At 53.1% G+C, this 25,761-nt stretch overlaps 1 protein-coding gene and 1 long non-coding RNA gene across 12 annotated transcripts in view; one reads left to right on the top strand and one right to left on the bottom strand.

Annotated features, from left to right (window-relative positions):
- The window catches only part of VWCE (von Willebrand factor C and EGF domains), a 52,767-nt gene extending 27,006 nt beyond the window's left edge, over positions 1 to 25,761 (bottom strand). For 4 of the 11 annotated variants that reach the window (XR_015157520.1, XR_015157518.1, XR_015157519.1 and 1 more), the window contains exons 1-16: positions 25,620 to 25,761; positions 21,528 to 22,122; positions 18,655 to 18,749; positions 18,443 to 18,532; positions 17,973 to 18,101; positions 15,595 to 15,711; positions 13,542 to 13,658; positions 12,512 to 12,640; positions 10,559 to 10,998; positions 10,383 to 10,476; positions 8,854 to 8,936; positions 7,206 to 7,293; positions 5,263 to 5,348; positions 3,953 to 4,070; positions 3,003 to 3,068; positions 1,149 to 1,245 (exon numbers count right to left, since the gene is read on the bottom strand). Coding sequence is in view for 6 of the 11 variants with exons in the window: in XM_086383575.1 (XP_086239701.1) it covers positions 1,149 to 1,245; positions 3,003 to 3,068; positions 3,953 to 4,070; positions 5,263 to 5,348; positions 7,206 to 7,293; positions 8,854 to 8,936; positions 10,383 to 10,476; positions 10,559 to 10,998; positions 12,512 to 12,640; positions 13,542 to 13,658; positions 15,595 to 15,711; positions 17,973 to 18,101; positions 18,443 to 18,532; positions 18,655 to 18,749; positions 21,528 to 22,122; positions 25,620 to 25,761 (2,486 nt within the window). In the remaining 5 variants the exon portion in view is untranslated. Of the gene's footprint in view, positions 1 to 1,148; positions 1,246 to 2,982; positions 3,069 to 3,952; positions 4,071 to 5,262; positions 5,349 to 7,205; positions 7,294 to 8,853; positions 8,937 to 10,382; positions 10,477 to 10,558; positions 10,999 to 12,511; positions 12,641 to 13,541; positions 13,659 to 15,594; positions 15,712 to 17,972; positions 18,102 to 18,331; positions 18,533 to 18,654; positions 18,750 to 21,527; positions 22,123 to 25,619 lie in introns of those variants that run through there. The other 7 variants (XR_015157521.1, XM_086383574.1, XM_086383571.1 and 4 more) reach the window with 4 other exon arrangements.
- LOC147342081 (uncharacterized) lies at positions 22,014 to 24,732 on the top strand. The gene is made up of 2 exons (XR_015157536.1): positions 22,014 to 22,139; positions 24,332 to 24,732. It is a non-coding gene; the product is annotated as an uncharacterized LOC147342081 (long non-coding RNA).

The following is a 25,761-nucleotide window of genomic DNA, read 5'->3' as shown; positions in this document are numbered from 1 at the left end:
TCAACCAACCTGTGTGCCACAGCCACCCTGTCTGCTCCTCTGCACTCAGCCAAACCTCAAACCCCACCCTCCAGGAGGGTCCCCCACAGCTCCCCTCTCTGCTTCCCGAAGCCTGCAGAGGCCCGCCTGAGGGTGGCCACCTTGATGATATTTATCCCATGTTAGTCACTCAGTCATGTCCGACTCTTTGTGACCCCATGGGCTGTAGCCCACCAGGCTCCTCTGTCCATGGGATTCTCCAGGCAAGAACACAGGAGTGGGTTGCCATGCCCTTTTCCAGGGGATCTTCCCAACCCAGGAATTGAGCCTGGGTCTCCTGAACTGCAGGCAGATTCTTTACTATCTGAACCACTAGGGAAGCCCCTTTATCCCACACAAGTAAGTATAAAAAAGCAGGTGATGGGACAGTAGAGAAACATTTTATAAGAAAAATTATATAGGAAATTCCCTGGCAGTTCAGTGGCTAGGACGCTGTGTTTTCACTATCAAGGGTACAGGTTCAATCACTGGTTGAAGATTTCACAAGCTGTGTGGCACAGCTAAAAAAAAAAAAGAAAAATATGTAATATATATCTATGATATGCTATGTATCTATGACATGATAGATATGTAGATGTATGTTATAGATATATTATACAGAGAGAGATACATAGATATTGATGTTATATCATGAAGAGAGACTGGAAAGACAAAACCATAAAGTTAAAAGTGGTAATGGTTGCTTTTTAATTTTTTCCTTTGCTGTCTGTATTTTCTAAATGTTCTATAACAAAATGTTACTTGTGAAATGATGGAAAAGGTGAAAATTACTATTAAAATATAAAAGATCGCTTTAATTTCCTCTCCCTGTTCTCCAACTGTCTCACAGGGATGTTCGTTTATCACCCCACCTAGGCTGCAAGCTCTGCACATTTTCATATCTGCTTCCAGCACCCAGATGGAGCTTCCTTTGGGCAAACCGTTTTCCGTCCCTGAGCCCCAGTTTCCTCATCTCTAAAATGGGGTTGCCCCATGGATATGTTGCAAGGACAAGCAGAGATGAAGCAGGGGTGGTGCTCTGCACAGAGAAGCCTGGTGCAGGGTGAGCCCGGATGCGGGGACCGGGGGTTCTATGCTGCCCCACCCCCCACCCCAAGACAGAACATTACCTGCCGAACAGTCTGGGCAGCACTGTCCGGGGATTCGAATCGGGTGAGGGCAGGAGTCCACACAGTCTGTCCTCTTGCAGCTCACTGAGCCATCTGCCTGGAGGAAGGAATAACTTCACCAAGACCCCACTTGCCACACCAGTACCCACCTCCCCACCCTACTCCACCCTGCCAGTCCCCCAAAAGAAAGGGCAGTGCTGCGAATTGGCCAGGACCTGGCCTAAGGGGCATCACAATGCAGCTAGGAGGTGTCAGGGTTCCCCCAAAAAGAACCAGCTACTTGGGAGAGGGGGCTTTAGCCTTCCAGAAAGCCTTCCCATACCCCAGAGGGGAAAGGTCAGAGCTGGGGTTCTGGTCTCCTCAGCTTCCCGTCCCTTCCCCCAACAGCCAAGGCTGTGCCATGACCCCATCCAAATTCTTCTGTCAGCGTTTCCCTGAAACCCTGGCTCACCCCAAACCTACGGAGTACAATAAAATCCTATTTTTATAGAAAGCTATTCCACCGGAAATGTCTTTCAGAAGATGAAAGCGCCGTACACAGTTTCTTTTCTTTCAAAAGAGGCTGAAGTTTTGTGTGATTTTCTTGTAATATGAGTGCCCTAGATCAGTCCTGAAGGAGAAAAAAGGCAGCGGAGGTAACCTTCCTCCCCACTCTAATTCCAATGAAGTGTTTCCAAGTTTTTTAAGAGTCTAAGGCCTTTTAACAAATGGCGCATCAAGAGGATGTGAAGGCCGTGGTTCTCACGAGCTGGTGTACACCCAAGTCACCCAGGGGTTAAAATGCAGATGCTGAGTCCAAGGCCTGGGCAGCTAGAACCAAGGTTCTACCAGGCCCCCCAGCGATGCTGATGACACAGTCAGTGTGTACACGCGTGCTGAGTCGCTTCAGTCATGTCCAACTCTTTGTAACCCTATAGACTGTAGCCCGCCAGGCTCCTCTGTCCATGGGATTCTGCAGGCAAGAATACTGGAGTGGGTTGCCATTCCCTCCTCCAGGGGATCTTCCCAACCTAGGAATCGAACCAGCGTCTTTTATGTCTCCTGCATTGGCAGGCAAGTTCTTTACCACAAGCACCACCTGGGAAGCCCACAGCCAGTGCAGGGACCTCATTTTTAAAAAATAAAATTCAAAGGGACTAAAAATTCTTTCAAAGTAGAGAGGAAACTGGGGACTTCCCTGGAGGTCCTGTGGTTAAGACTTGTCACTTCCACTGCAGGGGGGCATGGGTTTGATCCCTGGTCAGGAACTAAGATCCCAGATGCCAGATGGCGCAGACAAAAAAATTTTTTTAAATATTTTTTAAAGTAGAAAGGAAAGCCAACCTGTACTCAAACAGGAGCTAAAACAATTGTGCTGGTAAATAGCTGTGTTTGCATTTCTGTTGATCTGACTCTCAAACTCACACACCCTCACCTTATCCATTTCTGAAGAGGTGAGGTCATAGGATTGATGTTAATGAAGGAAGCATCACAGTTGCACAGAAAAGGCCTGAACTACTGGGCCTCGGGCTGCCTGGCTCCCTTTGTTAATCCTGTCCATGAAAAACCTGTTCCCACGAATCCTAGTTCTGACCCCTTAGGCCAGCGGGTCCCCTCACACGCACCATGGGTCACTTTCCACTCTTACGACAGACAGACTGCCAAGCTCTGCCGTCCTGAAAATCTATGGAGGACAAAATAACCTGGATCCCAGCTCTTCTACAAAAACAGGAGCTGACAGCATGGAAGGGAGATGGGGATGGGGCCTGACGTGGCCCCCTTCTGTAGAGGCAGCTGTGCTGGCCGGGGCGGGGAGGCGGGGAAAGCAGCTGAAGGCGCGCAGGTTGTCATTCACCTGGCAGATGCATAACTCACAGGGATCACCGGGAGACCAGATCTGTCCAACCGGAAACTCAACCCCGTTGTCATCAAGAGAGCAGCCTGGCAGGGGACAGCGGGGGAGAAAGGACAAGTGGGCAGAAGTGCCAAGGAGTGGCCTTGATGCCCGAGGGACCCACAGCACCACCCGGTGAGGACAGACAGACGCCTCTGCTCACTCGCACTGTGTCCATGCAGCCACCTGCCCCAGCAGCTGCCGCCTGGCTCCCCGTGTTAGTCAATTTCTTCCCTCCCAGCATGCACCTGGTATACACGGGCACACACACACAAAGGTACACGTCCATACATATCCATGAACACACCCATTCACACACAGAGACACACTCATATGGGTACAACAGACACACGACACAAACACACAGACGGAAAAATGGTACAGATGAACCGATTTCCAGGTCAGGCATGGAGAGTGGACATGTGGACCCAGGGTGTGAGGGGAGGGTGGGACAAGCTGGGAGAGTGGCACTGACATATATGAATGTCTACACTGCCGCGTGCAAAACAGGTAACCAGGGGGACCTTCTGCATGCTCAGGGAGCTCAGCTCGGTGCTCTATGATGTCCTAGAGGGGTGGAATGGGGGGTGGGGTGGGAGGGAGGTCCAAGAGGGAAAGGGATATATGTAGACATATAGCTGATTGACTTAATCGTACAGCAGAAAGTAACACAACATTGTAAAGCAATTATACTCAATAAAACACACCGATAGCCCTCACAGACAACTTGTACACAAACTCACACACAGATGCTACTCATATACAAACTTAAAACACACAAACATACACACTCACAGACACACACACACACATGCTTACAGAGTACACATACACACACACGAGTCTCAGCGGGTGAAGCTCAGCCTCCTCCCCCTCCGCTTCCAGGCCTGGTGCTGGGTGCGGCCTGGGATGCAGGCTGGGTGGCCCTCACCTGTCATGGGCACGGGTTCCCTGCAGGCATAGCAGCACTGCCCGGGGCCCAGCCACCACTCCTCTCGGGGGCAGTCCAGTTCCGGACATGGAGTGAAGGAACATTCTACCTCCCCGTTCTGGAAGAGAACCAAAGGCACGAACCAGGGAGGGGCAAGAGAAGGCCAGCAGGCTGCCATCTCCTCCCCTGAAGGTGACAGATCTCCAGGGGGCAAGAGGGGAAGAAAGGGTGAGTCCTTCCCTGGGGGCTGGGGGTCAGGCTGGGAGATGGTCTCTGGAACATGCCGACTGTGTGGCTGCAGGGTCCCAGGCTGCCCTAGCTGCAGCCTCCAGCACCTCTTCCCCTCGCTTCTCCAACAGCTTTCTGCTCCAACTCCAAACCCACTCTCACCTGCAGCCACAGAACCTTCTCGTGCACCAATCTGATTGTACCCCTCCATCACTTAAAACCTGACAGCTCTGCAAAGTCCAAACCCTCTGCCTGGCAGGCAAAGCCTTTCCTGACTGAGTCTGAAGCAGAGGCTGTCACCCCCACATACAGACCCTGTCGGTCCCCTAGGCACTGCCCTTGGCTGATGCTAACAGCGTCCTCCGGGTTCCTTCCCCCTACACTCCCTAGGAAGCAAGGGACTATATACAACCACCTGATGCTGGGGGTGTAAGAGCCCAGCTCCATGGCCTCTGGACACACCCACCTCCTTGGTGTCCTCCCACTCCAGAGCTCCCCATGGGATCAGCCCGAGACCCTGTCTCCACGTGGCCCCTTCACCAGCCTGACCTGCTTCCCTGGCCAGTTCCTCCTGAGAGCACCACCACCAGAAAACCACTTACACAAGAGGCCCACCCCAGGCCCTGCTTCTTGGAACCCAGCCCAAACAGGATCCCTGCCTCGGCTGCATCTCCAGTCCCTCTTGCCATCTGGCCTCCAGCCAGAATGAACACCACCAGGCCTCAGACTATGCCATACTCTCTCCCGCCTCCAGCCTTCTGCTCACACTGTGCCCTCTGCCAGGCACACCACTGCCTGCCTAGCTGTGGGCCTCCTGATGAAGGGACCCGAGGCCGCCCTGTGCTCGGCTGTGGCCCCAGGACTCAGCACTGTCCCAGGTGCACAGTAGGTGCTCTATAATAACAACGCTGAAGGACCACCTTCAAGGAGACTGCGGGAAGGCCTTGGGGAATGCTAAGTCCCTTTAGTCTCTTTCCTGCCTCGGTTTCCCTTTTGCTGTTCAGTGTCTCCTCTTCTCCCAGTCAAGGGCTCCTGGGAAAGCTCTGTGCCCCTGCCCATCACCCACCAACTCAGCCCCCTACCTGGCAGACACAGGTGGTACACTCATCACCACCCCCACTGAACACGGCCCCGTCTGCATACCACCGGCCGTGGAAATAGCATCTCACTGTGGAGGAAAAAGGAAAAGACAGCTCAAGGTCTTTGGACAGCTAAAGAAACAGGTAAGAGGGTCTCTGGGAAGAAAATGCACCCCCACAATACTCCACGGCATGCCCAAACCCAAGAGCCCAACCACTGCTACCCTCAACTATTAATAAAATTAGATCGGTGCTTAAAAACTGGTGGAGAATGAAGCATACACAAAATAAGGTCCCTAACCAAGAAGACAGTGAAGCCCTGAATAACTAAACAGTAAGTGGGACTTCCCTGGCAGTCCAGCGGTTGAGACTTCATCTTCCAACGCAGGGAGTGCAGGTTCAATGCCTGGCTGTGGAACTAAGATTCCACATGGCTCATGCCAAGAAACCAAAACCATAAAACAGATACAATACTGTAACAAATTCAATAAAGACTTTAAAAATGATCCACATTTTTTTTTTAATCTAAAAGAGTAAGAGAAAAGAAGAAATGAAAAACGAGGGCCCCAGACACCTGCAGCCAGGTCTGGGAATGCCATCATTCCCTGGATAGGGTTGGGAAGGATTCAGTAAGAACCTCTTATCTGAACATCCCTCACCCCTGTTGGTAAAAAAAACAACCTTAAAAACTGGCCAAGGCTCCACCTGGGTTCAGTCAGAGAGCACTGGGTTCAAATTCTAGCTTCTCAACTCGCTAGGGGCAAAATACTTAAGCTCTCCTAAGCCTCAGTTTTCTCATCTGTAGAATGGGGTTAACAATTCCTACCTCAAAGGGAGCATATTGCCTATTCAAAAAATGTTTTAACTAAAAATAATATAACATTCAAAAGTTAAGAGGAAAAGCAGTATTTAATAAGAACACTAGCTCTGAAGTCAGGTAAACTTGAGAGCAAGCTCTGCTTCTTTACTAACTGGCATGTGCCTTTGGGCAGTGATGACCTCTCTGAGCCTCAGTTTCCTCATCCATAAAATGGAGCTATGAATAGTACTCCCTCAGGGCTGCACCACAGGGATTAATGAGATCAAGGGCTGGCAAGCACCCCACACAGCAGCGGCCCAGAGCCAGCAGTGACAGCCATGACGTCATCTCAGGAAAGAGAAGCACATTTTAACAAAGAACCGACTCAGGAGTGGGGCAAGGGAGACCCCCTCCCAGTGTCGGGACAGAACCATGCCAAGGGTGGACCCAAACCCCTTCCTGTCGGGGTTGAACACACCACCCTGTCTGGGGGCAGGCCAGGCTCTGAGCCCAACCTAGCATCCAAACTGCTGTGTACACAGTAGGTGCTCAATTAAAACTGGCACTTTGAGACTTCCCTGGTGGTCCAAGGGACCATACTTTCCCTAATTAAGACTTCACCTTCCATTGCACAGGGAACAGGTTCGATCCCTGGTGCCCTACTTGGGGAATTAAGATCCCTCATGCCAGGTGATGCAGCAAAAAAAAAAAAAAAAAACAGCACCCTAAAATGCTTCACTTAATCTGAGTTTCTAGAGCAGAAATCAATGCTCTTGCTCTCTCCTATGCTCAGTTCAGTTCAGTTCAGTCGCTCAGTCGTGTCCAACTCTTTGCGACCCCATGGACTGCAGCACACCAGGCTTCCCTGTCCATCACCAACTCCCGGAGCTTACTCAAACTCATGTCCATAGAGTTGGTGATGCCATCTAACCATCTCATCCTCTGTACTCTGCTGCTGCTGCTGCTAAGTCGCTTCAGTTGTGTCCAACTCTGTGCGACCCCATGGACTGCAGCCTACCAGGCTTCTCCGTCCATGGGATTCTCCAGGCAAGAACACTGTGCCCACTCCCCCTCAAAAAAAACATACTCAAAGTACACCCCTCCACCCTCACCTACACTGCCGTCCTCACCCCACAGAGTCCCTTACCTGGGACGCAAGTACAGCAGTCCGACTTCGGGGAGGCCTGGCAGGGGTCGGGGGGACACTCGGGGGAGATGCAGGACACATTTCCAGCCTGGGGAGGTGAGAGGTGGAGTGGAGGGGGGAGGATGGACCATCAGGTCCATCAGAACCAGCTCGCTCCCTATTTCACATCATCCACAGGACTCCTTTCCCACACCAAAGTCTCCTAAAGGAAGCCATCCGAGACCTTTAAATGCCAGCATGGACACAAAGGGATGCAGGCAGGGACCCAGTAGCAGGGTTTATTATGGTGTTGGTTTCCAATATTCCCCTTTCCAAGACGAGGGGCAGAACGGAGAGCAGAGCATGCTGCCTTCCTCACGAAAATGGACGAGCCTAGACCCCCATGGTACTGCTCCCCATGGCATCCCCCCATGACATCCCCCCATGGCACTTCCCCACCATGGCATTGTCCCCATTGATCACCCCCACGGCATTCCTTCCCATGGAACTGCCTCCCCATGGCATTCCCTCCCATGGCACTGCCCCCTATGCCATTCCATCCTATAGCATTCGGAAGCTCTTGGAAGAATGCTAGGCAGTGAGGGAGAGGTTACTCCCCGTTCCTGTGCATCTGAGTTTTGAACCAAGTCACTGATACTGGCCAGAGAATTAAATTTAAAACTCAATTTTCAAAAACTGAAGCTAAGACCAAAAAAAGGTCCCCAGTTTTGGAGTCAGCCAGACCTGAGGCCCAGGGTTTGCTCCTCCTACTTTGGGCAGAGCATATCACCTCTGAGCCTCTGTCTCCCTACCTGTGAGAAGAGCCAGGGTTGTTGAGGATTGCGTGAGATGCGATCAGGCACAAAAGTGCTTGGTCACTACAAGAGTGTGGCACATGGGAAGGGCTCAGTAAGGGTGGTGGCAGCGGTCTACGTGCCACCCCTCCCCCATTTTACATTGCAGCTCCATCATCCCTGACAGGCTGGGGCCACTTTTAAAGATGATCAGAGGCAGTGAGGATTGGTGGGCAGAGCCTAGGTTTGGAAGCAGACAGACCTTGGCTCAAATTCCAGTTCTGTCACCTCCCAGCCTGTCTTTGCATCTGTAGAATGGGGACAGTAAAGCCAACCCTGAAGAGCTGCCAGGAGCCTCAGGTGAGGAGCTAGACTTGTGCGCACTGGGTGCTCGTGAGCCAGTCTTCAGGACAGCACCTGATTGCATCTGGCGCATAGTAGGAGCTTAATAACTATTCTTGGAGGAGTGCACTTGCCTCTAGCAAAATGCTAACAAGCTGAGTCTGGTAACCAGCCTTCTCCCTCCGCGTGTGGACACCTTTATTGTGCCGGCAAATATTTTGCCTGGAGAGAAAAACAGCCTCCCTGGTAGGAAGTTTCCGAAGGAGTACCCTCCCCTCCCCTTCCAAGACAGATGGACCCTGTTTGCCTGCTGGCTCTTTTCTGCTCAGCAGAAGCCTCCCTGACCCCACAGACTACTGCCTTCCCATCCCCCACACTTTGAAATGTGACAAGTTCCAACCCAAATCCACAGCCTGAGAGCTCTCCCTCCGTTCAACTAGCTCACCTTTACCATCCCGCCTTTCCCTCTTCCTCTAAAATCCCCAAAGGTTAAGAAAACACCCATGAGGCTTCAGGAAGCTTGGGATGCTCACCAGACAGACACAGACGGTGCAGTTTTGGTTAGGAGGTGAAAAAACGTCCCCTTCAGCCCGGATGACGCCACTGTGAAAACAGCCTTTGAAAGACAAACAGGAGTGGAGGCATCAAACCTCTTCAAAGGAAGCTGGAGGTCTCGTTCCTTTTCCAGGCATAACATACCCAGAACCTGCTCTCACTGGCTTGGATGCCTCAGCAGTGGCCAGATCTAGGTACTCAGAATTGTGGGGTCCTAAGACCCCTGGAAAATCACAGGAGACACCCACTTATGGTACCCTGGGAAGGTCCTATTCATGTCTGATAAGCCCTGAACTGTGTTGAAAGTATGGTCCTTTATTCTTATAAAGCAAGAAAGGCAGCCATACAGCCCCAGGTTCCAAACCTGGCCTGTCACGTGAGTAGCCTTGGACTTGGATGTGTCACTTAACCTCTCTGGGACTCGGTTGTCTTTTTCGTTAAATGGAAACACCACCACATGCCCTGCAGGGAACCTGGAAGGAGCCACAACCTCAGATGTAATGTAGACAGCAATTGACATTTCGGGCTTAGTACACAGTAGAGACACAGTAAAAGATAACAATCATCATTAAGAAAATCAGTGAGTTGCATTTTCCTTGTCACCTTTAGAAAGACTTTTTCACTGCTGCTCAAAGTACAGCAGCATCAGTATCTTATCACCAGGAGCTTCATAGAAATGTAACAGCTCAGGCCCCTCTCTACATCTTCTGAATGAGAATCTGCATTTTAACAAGATCCCCAGCGATTCATGTGCATGTGTGTGTGCTCATTTGCTCAGTCGTGTCTGACTCTTTGTGACCCCATGGACTGTAGCCCACCAGGCTCTTTTGTGCATGGAATTCTGCAGGCAAGAATACCGGAGTGGATAGCCACTCCCTTGTCCAGGGGCTCTTCCTAACCCAGGGATAGAACCTAGGTCTCCCCCATTGCAGGCATAATCTTTTACCACTCAAGCCACCTGGGAAGCCCGCAATTCCTGTGCAGGGTGAGTTTTAAAGCACTCTGCTGAAGGACTTGTTACGATTTGAGGTCTTTATCCTAACAGCAATGAAAGCAAATTTTTAAAATTGTCAGCAGATAGTGGGAGGGAATTAGGAAAGCGATACAATTTATGAACAATTACTCTTCCTGCAGTTAGGAGGGGGATTGAGGCAGGGGAGGGGACTGCAGACTGGGTCTGGAGAAACCTGCTGAATGAATGAATAAAGCTTAAAAAAGGATGTCCTTAAGATGAAACCTTCCCCTTGGGAACACAGATACCAGTGGTTCTCAAAGTGTGGTCCCTGGACCAACAGCATTAGCTTCACCTGGGAACTTGTGAGACAGGCAAATTCCCAGGACTTATCCTACACCTGATAAATCAGAAGCTCTGGGGGCTAGGCCCAGGGATCACCCTTCAGGTGATATATCAAAGTTAGATAACTGTTTTTCAGTTGCAGAAAGGCAGGAAAAAGGAAGAGGGAGGACCTTGCAGGAAACTCATAGCCCTCCCTGGACCGGCTCCCACCTGTACACGATGGGCAGCACCCTCCATCTCTGGAGGGAATCGGGTGGGAGCAAGCAGCTTCACACGTCACCTTTTCACAGGTCACCTCCCCATCCTAGAAGCAGAAACGGAAGTTCCAGCCACCACAAGGCCCCAGACACCAGACCAGGGAAACCCCAAGGACCCCTCACACCCACCTCACACCAGCACTGGGAACAGCCAGGCTCTGTCCAGCGGCTCCCTGACTCATACGTGGCCCCTAGGTGCCAACAGGCAGAGGGTCCTGGTGCCAGCCGTGTGGTCTCGGGGCCCCTGGGCAAGGGAGGGGTCACCGCCGTCTTCTGGAGTTGTGCGGGAGGTCTGAGGGTTCCCAGCAGAGAGGGATGCGGCACGGGGGTGGCCACCGGGGTGGACAGCAGCGGCGTCGGGGCAGAAGGGGAGGACGTGGACAGTGCAGGCATGGGAGGTGGTGGTCGTGTGCTCCTGACTCCAGTCGGGGGCCCCGGAGCCCCGGAAGGAGGGCTGTGCCCGGGGGAGAGGGCGGGCCGGCCTGCCTCTGGAAGCAGCAGGAGCATCTTAGGAGGGTGCTGCAGAGGCTGCAGGATGGCAGATGGGGCCAGCACAGCTTTGGGGAAAGCTGAAACGGAAACACAGAAGGGTCTGGAAGGAGGCAGCAGGGGCAAGAGGTGAGATTCGCTGGGCGTGGACTTGGGTCCATCATCACAAGGCACTGAACCTGGGTCAGTTTCTTCATCAGCAGGATGGGTCTAATACCAACAGTTGAACCTCAGACTAACGGGGCTGCAGTGATGATCAGGAGAGAAGACTCATGAAAAAGTACCAAACAAGCAAACTGAAGTTATGAGTTGGTGATGCTGGTGGTCAGAAGCTTCTGTTGCTGCTGCTGCTAAGTCGCTTCAGTCGTGTCCGACTCTGTGCGACCCCACAGACGGAAGCCCACCAGGCTCCCCCGTCCCTGGGATTCTCCAGGCAAGAACACTGGAGTGGGTTGCCATTTCCTTCTCCAAAGCATGAAAGTGAAAAGTGAAAGTGAAGTCGCTCAGTTGTGTCCGACTCTTAGCGACCCCACGGACTGCAGCCCACCAGGCTCCTCCGTCCATGGGATTTTTCAGGCAAGAGTACTGGAGTGGGGTGCCATCACCTTCTCCAGTCAGAAGCTTCGGCCACTGCCAAATCAGTCTTCTCCCTTCCCCTCCTGGCTGGCCACAGAGGAGACTCGGGATCCCTGAAGCCCTCAGGGATCCATCCTGGGAATGACCCTTCCCTACTTCTGTGTCCCGACAAGTTGGCAGTGTGTCCCCTGCTCCTGACCCAGAAGGGGCTTCCCACGAGGAGATGCTGAGGCTCAGGAGAAGGAAGAGCCCAGGGTCCTCTCCGGTCCCACCCAAGAAAGGCCAGCTTACAAGATGTTGCCTCCCCCAAAACACACACACACACACACACACACACACTCACATACACGCTTAGGAAAGTACACATTTTCCCTGCAGATGGACACCAACTGCCCAACAGTCTCAAAGAGAGATCTGACCAACATGAGAGAGAGGAGGCAAATGTGGGGCAAAGGTAAGAGGAGAAAGAGGGAGTCACAAATCAGAGTGCGCCCGGGAGAAAACAGGCTGGGCAGGGAAGGGGAACCTGGGTGGCCAAGCTCAGACCAACACGGGCAGTCACACCATGGAAAACTGGCCCCTGGACTAGAAAGAACACCTTGGATATTGACACGATATTACACAGACGTTTACAGGCACGCTGTTAAAGCATGGCAGAGACTGACCCCACACTGTCGGAAGTGTCCCGCGGAGCCCAGGTTACTGGGACTCCTACATAAAGGCTTCTCTGTCATTGATTGTTTTTTGGTGGGTTTTTTTCCCTTTATTATTTGGGGGAAAACAGTAGGGCTGGGGAAACAGTGAAAGGAAAATAAAAGAAGGATGGGTAAAGGGGAAAGAGAGAAGATAAAAGGTCGGTGGTAGAAATAACAAAGAAGATGAACTGAAAAAAAAGTTTCTGCGGAAGGAAGAGGCAGGCACCCTGTCTCCCGCGCTTAGGGAGAGAAGGGGAAGGCTGAGGGCGGGGCCTAGAGCCGGGGGCGGGACCTAGAGCCAGGGGCCGGGCCAGGAGCTCACCTTCACAGGACACTCGGTCAGCCCGGAGCCGGAAGCCGGGTCGGCAGGTGCACAGGAAGCTGCCCACGGTGTTGTGGCAGGAATGGTGACAGACTCTTCTCTCCAGGGGCCTCCGACACTCATTTACATCTGCGGGAGAGCCTCGCTACCGACGGCTGCCTTGTCAGGGCTACCAAGTTATCTTTCCTCCATCTCTTAGACCAAAAGACCGGGGAAGTCTCCCTGCTGTATTCTTACGGGGTCCTTCCCTGCCCCAGGGCGATGACGTGACTCAGATGTCTGGGAATGGGGCTGAAGTCTAGTGCTGGTCCCCTTGGAAGGTCTGTACATCCAGTAGGCATTTAATGGATACACCAGTGACTCGCACTCCACCACTGTGCAGCAGTGATTAAGTGCTGGCTGGTGGGGATGGGCCCCCATTGGGAATCTCGGCTCCAAACCCTCCACCATCCCAGTGTTGGGCATCGGGTGCTGTGGGCCCTTCTGAAAAAGAGTCTCCAAAAAAAATCACTGCACTGCTCAGGGCAGGCTTCAGGACAAACACCCAACTTTGCTAGAACAAGGTCTTTTTTCAGGCCCATGGGACCCCACCTTCAACCCATGAGCCAAGCTCAAGCCAAACATGCCAATCCCTTTCTGGAAATTTCTGCTAATGGGCTGAGAAAACAGGGGTCTCCTTCTAAACCAGAGGAACCAAGACATAACGTGCTTTATTTACCAAGGGGAGCAAAGGCAGCCAAGAAAATGGGTGAGCAGAGAGGAATCCTTGGGGTGTATCTGGGAGAGGGTGGAAGAGAAACATAACAGCATGAAAGTGGCATGTGGCCAGGAAAAGTCCAAGACGGGGTCTTCCATCAGGAGCCACGCCAACCCCAGGGAAAGGTAGGCTCTGAGCAAAGGCTCAAGCACTTGCAGGCTCCAGGGAACCAAGGAGGTCCAGACTGTTGACCTTTCCCTGTCCCTGGGCTCACTCTGTCAGTCTTCCTGATTGGCAACCTAAGTATGAAGACAGCAGGGTCCCTGGCCTTACCTACACAGGAGTGCCGGTTTCCATGGAGATGGAAGCCAGTTCTACAGGAACACCTGTAGCTGCCAATGCTGTTTTTACATCTCTGCTGGCAGGGGGTCCCAAGGCATTCATCAGTGTCTGGAAGGGAACAGGACATGGCTGGAGCTCATTTCCCTGTGGGGTTGTGGAAACATACAGTCCTCTCTACCGACCTCTCTCATCACCATCTCCTACCAGACTCTTAACCCCTCTCCTTCTCAAAACCCACATCCAGTCTATCAACTCCTAAGTTCTCCGTGGACCAGCCCACTTCTCTCAACCCTCACTGCCATATCCTAGCCCAGGGCACCTTTGTCTCTGGTCTGGAGGATAACAACAGTGTTGTGTGTCTCTCTGCCTCTCCCTGTGCTCCTCCCAAGCTACCCTCTACACAGCCTCCAGGAAGTTCTGACGAAGGGTACCTCTGATCAGGCCACTTTCTGCTTAAAATCTCTCCAAGGCTCCCACAAGTACTAATGCTGCACCATAGCTCATGAGCCCAGGGCTGCCTTTCCAAGCTCCCTCCTTCCCCCTTACCTTTACTTTGGCCTAAATTCTGGCCATTTTCCAAATGCACCATGCTCTTGTGGCCCTCCTCCTTTACACATGTTCTCCTATCTGCTTAGAATGTTTTCTAATATTGTCTGGTTGGAAAACTCCTATTCATACCTCAAAACCCAGCTTCTATACCACCTCCCCTGTCAAAGCCTCCCCAAGCCATTGTTTGAAATTAGGAAAAAACTGAAAATAATCTGTATATTCATCAATAAGAGAAGAGTTAGGAAACTATGAGATATTTGCACTGCAGAGCACCAGGCAGCAGTTGACAAGAATAAAGCAAATCTGTTGACCCTGATGTGGAAATATCTTCAAGATGGACTGTTGAGGGGGGAAAAGCTGATGGAGCAATGACTGGGTTCAGATCTCAACTCTAATATGATCTTGAGCAAATTAATTTCTTTAAACCTCACTATTCCTACCAGGAAAATGGAAATAAACAGTACCAACTTCATAGGACAATTCTGAGGATGAAATGAGAAAATGTGTGTTAAGTACTTAACGTGGTGCCTGGAACACAGGAGTTGAATAACTATTAACCCCCCATACTCCCTGCATCTCTTATCCTTCTATCTCTATAAGGGAACATGTACTGGGGAGAGGCAGGCAGGGCACTCACCAGATTGATGACCAAGTGCTATTCAACTGCATTCTCTCCAAATTCACGTATGGAAGCCCTAACCCTCAATGTGATGGTATTAGGAGGTGGGGTCTTTGGGAGGTAGACGAGGTCTTGAGGGTGGGGCCCTCATGATGGGATTAGTGCCCTTAGAAGAAGAGCCATGAGGACCTCACTGAAGAACCTCACTGTTCTTCCCCTTCCATCAGGCAGGGCGCTGGAGGGCAGGATGCTTTTTTACTGGCTGTGTGTCTCCAGAGCCTGGCCCAGCACAGGGGCAGGTGGTGACTCTATCACAGCATGGCCTCGCACATGACACACCCCCGTGTGTCACAGCCCTGTCCCCTCAGCCCTCCCCCATGTCAGTGGCCTCCTCGCTCTGGTTAGTCTGCTCCGCCTGCCCCTGGCCCTTCCCTCTGCCTCTCCCTCACCTACCCCAAATCCTGCAATGATGGCAGCAGCAGTTTCTACTGAGTCGTGGTCCAGAGCAAAGGCCTTAGTGTCAGACATGCAACCTGACTCCCCCTCCTCCTGCTGTCGGAATGGCCTTGGGCAAGCCTCATCCATAAAGTGAGGATGAGAACACCATCTCCTGGAACTTCCCTGTCAGTCCAGTGGTTAAGACTTTGTGTTCCCTGCTCGGGGAACTAAAGTCCCACATGCCAAGAGGTGCAGGCAAAAAAAAAAAAAAACAGAGAGAGAGAGAGCAGCATCTCACTTAGAGAACCGTGGTGAAGGTGACATGCAGTCATGCCTGGAGAGCACAGGCTGGGCCTCGCAGGGCCTCGAGGTCCACGTCAGAGTCTAAAAGTGGTGGCGACAGCACGCAGCATCACTACCCTTCCCAGAGCCACTCACCTTGGCAGCTGTGGCGGTCCGCAGACAGCTGCATGCCCGGCCCACACTCGCACACGAACCCGCCTTCCGTGTTCACGCAGTGGCCCTCGCAAGAGGAGCTTAAACATTCATCAATGTCTAGGGAGAGAGGAAACACTCTTACATAGCTCACTCTGAACGTGTTTTGTTTATGGGGAGGGACTGCATCCCACAAGGACCCTGAGCCCACATGGGGCATGCCCCACTGCCACCCCAGGAAGAAAGAAGGCACTAGGTAAATCTTCTGGTTTTAGGGGCCCCCAGTCCAAGAAAGAAGAGGCCATGGGGCCAGGCCTCTTCTGACCCACACAGAACAGATGACGGGAGAGACTGGTTGAAATAGAACTATTTCCAACAGTTCCACCTGCAAGGCAACCCAAAAAAGGCCAGGGGAAGGGGCAGGAAGGTTGATTAAATTCCCTTTAGTTCTTGTGGAGCACCGCTGGCATGCAGTGGACCTGGAAGGGATCTGTCGAGGACACAAACATGACTAAGACACAGTGCTGGCTCTCCAGACGGTTGCAGCCTGAGAACACAGGAGTCATGAGGCACATCCATGAGAGGCCAGTGTGGGGCAGGGGCTATGTATGTGTCCCACCAGGGACCACCCCCCACAGCAGTTGTGTGATGGAGGAGACATGGGCTGAGAGGACCAGGTGGCATCAAGAATGGGGCTGTCGAATGGAGCTTCCAGGAAGCACAGGGAACACAGTGGAGGAGTGGGGAGGGGGGCAGTCTGGTGGGATGCTGAGTTGGAGAGGTGGTGGGTTAAGGTTCAGCTGTGGGGCACAAAGGAGCCCCCAGGCTTCTGTCCAGGGGGAGCCAATATTGCTTTAGGGAGGTTCAAGCCTGGGGGAGGGAGGGGGCTGAGAGACAGAAACCCCCCCCACCCAGCTTCAAAACATCCTTTCCTATCTCAGAACCATGAAGACCTACGAGGTCAGCTCCTCCCACTCCAGTCTACTCTGCCCACCTGAGTCTCCCTTCCACCCCCTGCCCCCATGCCTACTGGTCCCCTCTATTCTCCTTTCTTGCTCTTCCCACGGCAGGCACCTTTGGGACTATGCCCACTTCCTCTAAGACATCCACTCTGACTCACCCTATCCCACCCCTGTGACTCCCCTGCCCTGCACTTGCTTTGACATTGGTCTCTGGCTTTTCCTTACTCCAGTTTGCCTCTGCAAGGAGAAATGTGTCTGGAAAGTACTTCAACCTTCTGAAAAAGGCGGGGAAGGGGGTGGGGGAGGAGTAAGCACCAAAACTCCTTCATGGGACCTTTGACCCAATAGTCTTCCTTCTGGAAATAATCAGAGAGGCCAACTAGAAGCCACTTTACTGAAGCATTATTCATAGCAGCCGAACACTGCAGACAAGCTAAGGATGGATAGCACAGAAGTAGGTACTTAGATTACAGTAGCCACATCTGCAGCCATTAAAAGTGATGTTGTAAGGACTACTAATATTTCCTGCTCACAGCACAAAGTGAGAAAAACAACGAACGAAAGTGATAGATAAGGTATGATCCCAATTTTATAAAACAGACAGAGAGGCATGTCCCACACACACAAGTACACATACAGACCCAGGGGACAAGGGCAGGAAAAAAAAACAACTTCATTTTAGTAACAAATATCTCTGGGTAGGAACTTCTGGGACATGTTTATTTTCACCTTTATACCCTTCTTTTACTTTCCAAATGTTCCAAAGTAAGTTATTTTTTATTTTTATATTCAGGGGAAGAAATGTTTATTTCCACAAAATGTTAAAAAGGCACAAGGGTGGGGGTGGGGGATGGCTTTCAAGCTCTCTGGAAAGACAAGTAAGAAGCTGGTCACAGTAGCATCTATGGGGAAGGTAACAGACTTGGCCTGTAGGAAATTTTTTGAATCATGAACAAATAATATTTTTACAAAATAACTACTGATTTCCCTTGCCTCATCGTTCAAATGTCACATTCTCGAGGGAGTCTTCTGCAGTCCAGCCCACCTCCAGCCCCAGTTCCCTGTGCCCCTGTGGGCCCTGACACTGTGCACTCCTCCAGTGATGGTCCCATTAGGTGGGACTGTCACTGTCCTTACTCATCTCCCTGCACCATATCTTGAAGCAACATATGAGCAGACACCACCCGCATAACCCCAACCACAGGTCGGTTCCTGGTCCCTAAGACATGTTTGATAGGTATTTGTGGAATAGCCGAAGTGGCAGATTCCTCATGTTCAGCTGCCCACCTGCCCACCTGCAGACTTCAGAGCTGCTCCTAGCTTGGCTTCACTCCAGCATATCCCGAGAGACTGGCCTCGGAGGACAGGGAGGAGACCCCCTTCCCACCCGCCCCTCCCTGCTGCTCCCAGGCCTCTCACCGGTACACCTGATGCCAACCGCTGTCTCGGTCATGGAGAAGCCCACGGGGCACACTCGGGCCACCTCCTGACAGCCGCCGTGGTTACAGGTGAGGTCACAGCCATATTCCCCGCAGGGTCCGTGGGCTTCTGAAACAATCACTGCACCTATGAGCATGCGCCATGCAGCAGTCCCAGCCGCCCCCCTCCCCAGCCCCCCACCCCGTTCCTCCTAAATTCTGTGGGGAAGGGGGCCCTGGAGGCACACAGGACTGAGTTTAAATGCAGCTCTGCCACTTACTGGCCATGTAACCTTGGGCGAGCCACTAGCTTCTGCGCCTCAGTTTTCTCATCTATAAAATGGGAATGAGAATGCCTACCTCATAGGGTTGTTTGAAAATGATGCGCTAGGGCACAACTGCCCAGTGCCCGGCACAGTCTCAGTGTAAACAGAGCTCTTCCCATCAGCCAGGGCCCGCGCCCCCAGTTACCTGGGCAGGTGGGCCCTTGCTCTCCGTCCTGGCAGGAACAGACATTGGGAGCGATGCAGATGCCACTCCCACAGCCAAAGGAGCAGAGGGCTGAGAGGAGAAACACAGGTGAGGGAGTCGGGGCTGGAGCCCCCCAGTCTGCCCCTCAGGCCAGCCCAGGGAAGGCGCACCCTGCTGTGGAGGACATTTGGGGCACAGGCACAGGCACTTACGAAGGGTGCAGTGCCCACTGCCCATGGAGGGCGCCCAGCCAGGGCAGCAGCCGCTCCCGAATCCCGAGAGGCAGACGTGGGGGCCCAGCCGGCGTCTGCAAGAGAGGAGAGACTACCTTCCATGTTCTGTCCTGGGGGCCAGGGGAGGATTCATCTCCTGGGCAGTGAAAGCCTCCCAGCCAGTCAGTAAGTCAGTCAACCAACACTTCTGGAAGCCCCCACCTCCACCCCCAATGGACAATGAGAAGTTTCCAAAGAAAAATGACCCAGACGGTCTGTCCCTCCTGGAGGCAGGACAAAGACACAGTTGTAAGAGAACAGACACTAGCTGCCTGTAGATGCCTGCCACGTGGACTCTTGCTCTGAGAGCAAGGAGGGCCCTCAGAGCTGAGAAGGGAAGACCGCAATGGAAGAAGAACCCCAGGGGCAGCAGCCTCAGGGCCTCTGCACAGCAGCCTCAGGGCCTCTGCACAGCAGCCTCAGGGCCTCTGCACTTGCAGTTTCCCCCATCAGGAGGGTTCTTCCCCAAACACACACACACAGCACCCCCTTTCCTGTAAAAGTCTCTCTGCTCAAGTCACTTTCTCAGAGAGGCCCTACTTGTGCACCCTTACCTCACTTTATTCTGCTTCATAACACTTACTTCCTGGGACACTGAATTATTGGGTTGGACAAAAAGTTTGTTCTGGTTTTTCCATAACATCTTAAACTTTTTTGCCAACCCAATACTCCCTAGTTTGTTGACATACTCATTCCCCAGCTCCCCTACCATACTCTGAGGACAGGGGCTTCATCTTTTTGCTCAACTCCGCACCAAGGGCAGCATCTGGCACATAGTAGGTACTTAATCAATGGCAGTTGAGGGCAAGGTTGAGAAGGGATAACAAAAGAAGCGGGGGGGGCGGAGATGGTGAAATGTCATTCCCCAGGTGACATCTCTGGGAAGGGGGAGAGGGTGCTGGAGAGCTGCCCAAGGGAGTGAAGGGGAACCCAGTGTGCCCAAGGCTGGGTGAGGCGAGGCAGTCCAGCCATGAACAAGCCATTTCCTCCACCTTCAAGGGGCAGACAAGGAACCATGTATAGCAACAAGTGCCAGAATGTTACAGGCTAGGGAGGCCCAGGGAGCACAGGAGTGGTTTCCTCAACTGAGGCTGGAGAGAGAATGGGGACAGCCGGTGAGAGTGGAGGAATGTTCCAGGCAGGAGCGGCAAGCACATGGGCCTGGAAAGGGTCAGAGGCGATGACAAGAACTGGTTCTGGGCTGGGCAGAGGATGATGAAGTCCAGCCTAGTTTGAACTAGGAATCCTAGTCCAACAGAATAGGGACAAGAAATCTCCCCCAACAGTGTTCTACCTGAGATTGAAGACTGGTGGGAATATCCTGCCAGTCAGGCAGTCTAGGGGCTTCCCTGGTGGCTCGGGGGTAAAGAATCCACCTGCCAGTACAGGAGACACAGGCTCTATCCCTGGGTCGGGAAGATTCCCTGGAGAAAGAAATGGCATCCCACTCCAGTATTCTTGCCTGGAAAATCCCATGGACAGAGGAGCCTGGAGGGTTCCTCTGGGGCCTTTGGGACCCCAAAGAGCTGGACACGACTTAGGGACTAAACAACAGCAATAGGCAGTTTATAGAGCATCCATGATGTGCAGCAGACACTCGGGACATGGATGGAAAGACAGAGTCAGTCTGCTCTTCTGGAGAATAATCTGTGTCAAAAGTGACAAGTATTCTGGAAAGGGAAACTCTGGGCACAGGGCAAAACAGAAACGTCTGCAGAAAACTGTCCCTGGAGCCTCAAAAAGCTTTTTCCCTCTCTGAAGTCATCGCACAGAAGGGGCCCTGGAAGGGGGTGGGGAGTGCGGCAGGGATGTCTCACCCGCTGCCCTCGTGGGAGCGATTATGGCAGCAGCCTGAGAAGGAGGCTCCTCAGATGGGGCTCTCAAAGGGACAGGGGGGCCACCAGAGCGGTGGATGGAAGGATGCCCGGGAGGCCACTGGAGCCTCATCCTCAGGTGGGCAGGGGCACAGCGCCCCAAGGGGCCGAGGGCAGGCGGTGACGGGGAGACAGGTGGCAGGCAGCACAGCTCTGACACGCCGGCGGAGCAGGGCGGATCTGAGCAGGAACTGGCGGTGGCTGTGGAGCACACGTGCGAGTTGCGAGCCTGGCGGGGCCGCCCCCCTGCGCGCCCCCCGCCCCCGAGGCCGTGGCCGCGGGCCAGGCCGCCCGCTGACACCGTGTTCCCTCGCTTTGAGCATCACGCACACACGCGCTCCGCCCGCGGCGACCCGGCCCTCCCAGGAGGAGACACGAGGGGAGGGAGACATCAATCGGGAAAGAGCAAAGGGACAAACACCCCACCCCCGCCCGCGTGCACACACTGGCAGAAACCGAAACGTAACCTAGAGAGACCCCGGCGGTTCCAAGGTCCACGGCGGGCACGGAGCCTGGATACAGGCAAAGCCCCCAGCCGCGGAGCGGCCAGCGCCGCGGGGCAGGCCAGGCACTGCCTAGGCAGAGCCACGGGCACGTTTGGGAGCGAAAAGCCCGCCAGTCCGAAGACTAGCTGGTATGTCCCCGGCCCCCTGGCCAGGGATCCGCGCTCCACGGTAGTCAGAAGGGCTCACCTAGCGTCGGGGTCTCCGGTCCCCCCGCCAGATCCCAATCAGGACAGCCCCGGCCAGAGGCGCAGGACGGCCACCCGCCCGGACCACAAGCTGCTGTCCCATTGTCCCGACCTCCCGGGCTCGCCCGCGCCGACAGTGCCACGGGCGGGTGCCCGGACCAGCGGCTCCGGGACGCCCCTCCGCGCCTCCCGGCTCCGCGCCGGTAGCGCTCCGGTGAAGGCTCAGGGGAGGGGTGCGGGGCGCTTACCTCTCAGCCCCGAAGTGCCCCGGCGTCTTCCTCCCGGTGTAGCCGCGGGCCGGGGTGCCCGGCAGCAGGAGCGCGACGCAGGCGGCCCGGAGGAGCAGTCCGGCCCACATGACCGGCGGCGGCGGGTCCCCCCGGCTCGGCTGGGCTCCGGCGCCACGCGCGGGGGAGGGGGCTGCGGGCCCTCGCCCCTCCTCCTGGCGCCGCGGGGAGCGAACCAGCGAGCCCCGAGCTGGCACGCGGAGCCGAGCAGGGGGGCTGGGGACGCCGAGAGGAGGCGCCGGGGGCCGCGAGGGGACGCGGCGTACGGCTGGGGGGTCTCTCGCACCTCGAAACGAAACACACAAAAGGCAGCGGCGCCCGCCGGCCCGCCGGTGGCCTCCCGGGGAGGCGCGGAGCCCGGGGCGGGGGCAAAGATCAGGGACCCCTGGGGGCGGGGTTTCGTCCTCGGCCCACACCCCCTGCCCGGGTTTGGGAGTCGGCTTCCTGCGAAGGGCTGTGGGCGTGAGACGGAGGCCGGGGGAGGAAAGAGACTCCGGGAACAAGGCTGGAGGCTGCGCGTCCCGGGAATTGCTGGTCGCGATGGAGCCCGAGATACCTGTGTTGTACGAGAAGGTGGGACGCTGAGTTTTTGCAGGTGTTCAATTTAGGGTGGTTACCTCACCCTGCTGGAGAAGGAAATGGCAACCCACTTCTAGGCTAGCCTCCAGCCTACCAGCAGGTTTGCACCCTAACCCTCCCTGGGTGCGCCGGTCAGTGGGTTCCCCTGCTCCCTGATTGGGGGCGCTAGCGGCTCTTGAACCCACAGACTCCCCTTGTCCCCTTCAGCAGCTGCCCCAGGCCAGTCAAAAGACGGTAGGCAGGAGGGTGGTGAGCAGGTGGTGGACGTAAGTCAGAATCATCCGGCTGGGAGAAAGCGGAAAGGCTGACTGAATTCTACTTTCAGCTTTGGGCAGGAACCTCCCATCAGTCCAGCTTTTACTTAAACACTTGTGGGGATGAAGGTCTCACTACCTATCAGAAGGCAGCCCAATCCAATTTTGAGTAACTCCCATTTGTTGGGAAGTGTTTTTCCTTCCCAGCTAAATTACCCCCGTGCCTTTGGTTCTGCCTGTGCAGTAGCCTTTCCACTGGCGACCTCAGCCTGTCACTAAAGTCCTTAACATTGGTGGCCACAAGTGAACACGGTGCCAACAGTGGTCTGGATTCTTGCCTCCTCCCTTCCAGATGCTGTACTTCTATTAACACAGCCTGATATTGCTTGGCCTTTTTGACAACCCAATGATGCTGTAAGTTCCTTACATAAGATTCACAGTAAAGGAAAGCCTCCGGTGCTCTTTGTTGTCATGTCTTTTTGTTGTTATTGAACACAAGCTGCTAAGCCGATCTCCTTACCTGAACCTGTGTGGCTGAGTTTTTGCAGGTGTTCAATTTAGGGTGGTTACCTCACCCTGCTGGAGAAGGAAATGGCAACCCAGTCCAGTATTCCTGCCTGGGAAATCCCATGGACAGAGGAGCCAGGCTACAGTCCACGGAGTCTCAGAAGACTTAGTGACTACATAAGCTCATCGTGTTAGTTTGACCCATCTGAGCAACACATTTTCAGCTAATAGGTTGCCAACATACTCTGTATTGGAAATGAATGCTACTTCCATACTTATGTCCATTCTGAGTCCTGAGGACCCTCAGGGTCTTAGGGCATCTTTTCTTTATGTTACACATCCAAAGGTGCCCTCCCCGCTCTGCCGTTCGGACTGCATTCCTCACTACCACTCACAATGTGCTTCGATGCCCAGTCAGTGGCCACATAGTCAGAAATCTAGCCCTGAAATCATTCTTTAAAAAATATTTATTTGGCTGCACTGTGTCTTAGTTGTGGAGTGTGGGATCTAGTTCCCTGACCAGGGATGGAACCTGGGCTCCCTACCTTGGAGGTATGGAGTCTTAGCCACTGGACCACCAGGGGAATCCCATAGCCCTGAACTATTAAATAGGGATAAACAGAAAACTCTCCCTTCATTCGAGCCTGCAAAATCTATCACACCGCCGTCCTTATCATTCCTATCTAGACCACCATCAGTGTCAAATAGGTGCTCTGTCTTCCTGGATCTAGAAGCTACCCACAAATTCTCAACATATTTGCACAGGATAGGTTTTTTTTTTTTTACATACCTATCACCCTTCATGCCATCTTCTCCCATGCTCCAGCACACCTCAGCTACCTCCTTTCTGAACTTGACTACTTTATGGAGTTCCAGCCCCTCCGTCTCACCCTGTAAGTCTGGCAGACTTGGGTCAGTGGGCAGCCACAATGACCGAGATGTAACTGTGTATAAAGAAAATCCTTATCTATCCTCAACAGAAGCCCAGGAAATTTAAATCTGTAAATTCCTACTGGTGAATTTTGAAAGAAACTTTCTAAATAGCCCGACATTTCTTTCACTTCCTGTTTCTTTGACCTTATGGCATTCACCTTGCTCACTATACCAAGTTCACTTCTTCAGTTTGGTTTTCACTATTTTCTGTTTGTTTTGTGTTTTGGTTTGTGTGACCTCGAGGCTTCGAAAACTTTGGACCTGGAGAGCTGCTCACTTAAAATCATTCATCCTCAAGGATGAGTTTGGGCCCATATGGTTCCTCAGTATTTCCTCACCGGTTCTGTGGCTTGTGGCTGCTCAGTAACAAAAGGGACCCTCCACGGAGGGTGGAGGATTCAAGTTGTTGTTGGCTGTAGAAAGGAGGCCTCTGGCTTGTGACCCTTCCAAATGGTCATGTGATGAGTCAGTGTTTCTATTATTCTCCCAAAGGTCCGTTCGTGCAGAGGCCGGAGTGAGGCGAGCTCATCAGCGCCTACATGGAGAGGAGCCATTCCAGCTGGCTGCAGCAAAGCTCCAAAGGCAACCTTTCACCCCGGGAGAGGTGATTAATGGTTTTAAGAGGGGATGTGGGAGTGTGGCAGCAGGATGTCAGTTTCTAAAGGATTGCTGGAATTCAATCCGGAGTGAATATACCCGAGATTGTAGGAAACAAAAAGCTGCACGCTCTCTGGTTTCAAGTCAAGACTGAAGCCCCTGGTAAGTGACAACCTTCTCCTGAACATGGCAGGTCTCCGCAGCTGCAGGTCAAACCACTGAGAAGCACCAGAATAATAACCCTGCCACATTCTGTTTTTCTCCCATCTAGGATTAAATTTTTTAAATAATCACAATCTGTAGGCCTTTGCTTGCCTGCCTCATTAAAGCTGGTCTCTGGCATGGGGGCAGGCGTTTTCAATTCAAACCATGACTTGAAGAATTCAAATCACAGTGTTGAGTTTCAAGTTCAAACTGTGGTTTTTGAGAGATGATTATTTTTTCCCTTAAGACCCTTATCCTCCACCCTCAGAAACCCCAGGAGAGTAAGGGGAAAAGAACTGTAATGAAACTCAAGGAATGCCTCCAGGGAAGGAAACTTACTCCCAAAGACCCCCAAAGCAGAGATGCTTCTTTGCTCTTTTCCTTTTAACCTAGAATCTCCCAAAACCACAGTTTGAACTTGAAACCACAATTTTCCTGACACTGTATCAAAGGCTGGTCTTAAAGGAGCCAGCCAATATGCCTGGGATCAACCCTGCTCCACCGTTGGGACAGAGCAGCCTTTATTCCCACTGGATCACTGGTGGAAACGTGGGCCCGGACACTCTGACCCACTGAGCCGAAAGAAGACTGGCTCTGTTTGCTGAACAGAAGGGTGAACCCCAAATGTGCCCTACTCCTGTATTTTCAAACCTAAGGCACCAAAGGTTTACTCAATGAAACCAGAGGAAATAAAATCTGAATCCAAAGGGCATGTGGCAACAGGAAGCTGGGAGGAGTGTGAGGAGCAGTGCCTAGGGGGCTAGTTGGCTGAATGCTGCACATACAGCTGGCTGTAAAATGACGTCAGGAGAGGCAGCCCAAGCAGCATTACTAACAGAGGCCACTGGGAATAGACGGATGACTGGAGTCAAAGGCAACCCAAGACAGCTGAATTTCAAAAACCTGACTCCCTTCATCCCTGGGATCCCACCAAGAGCGATCATATGACAAAGGAGAGGTACAGAGGATACTTCTCTACCTGAAAGGAATGTTCCAGCAGCCAGGACAAGGGGCCGCTGCAATGGCTGTGAAGGAGAGAATGGCAACTGCAGTACCCTGGGCACAGAGCGTCTGGGATGCTGGAGAGCCAAGCAGGAAAAGAAGAGCAGAAACAAATGCAT

The sequence above is a fragment of the Bos grunniens genome, chromosome 29 (assembly GCF_055505025.1).
Source record: "Bos grunniens cultivar Pamir isolate PY7600 chromosome 29, Bosgru_T2T1.0, whole genome shotgun sequence".
Classification (NCBI taxonomy): Eukaryota; Metazoa; Chordata; class Mammalia; order Artiodactyla; family Bovidae; genus Bos; species Bos grunniens.
This window is presented reverse-complemented; position numbering and strand designations above follow the sequence as displayed.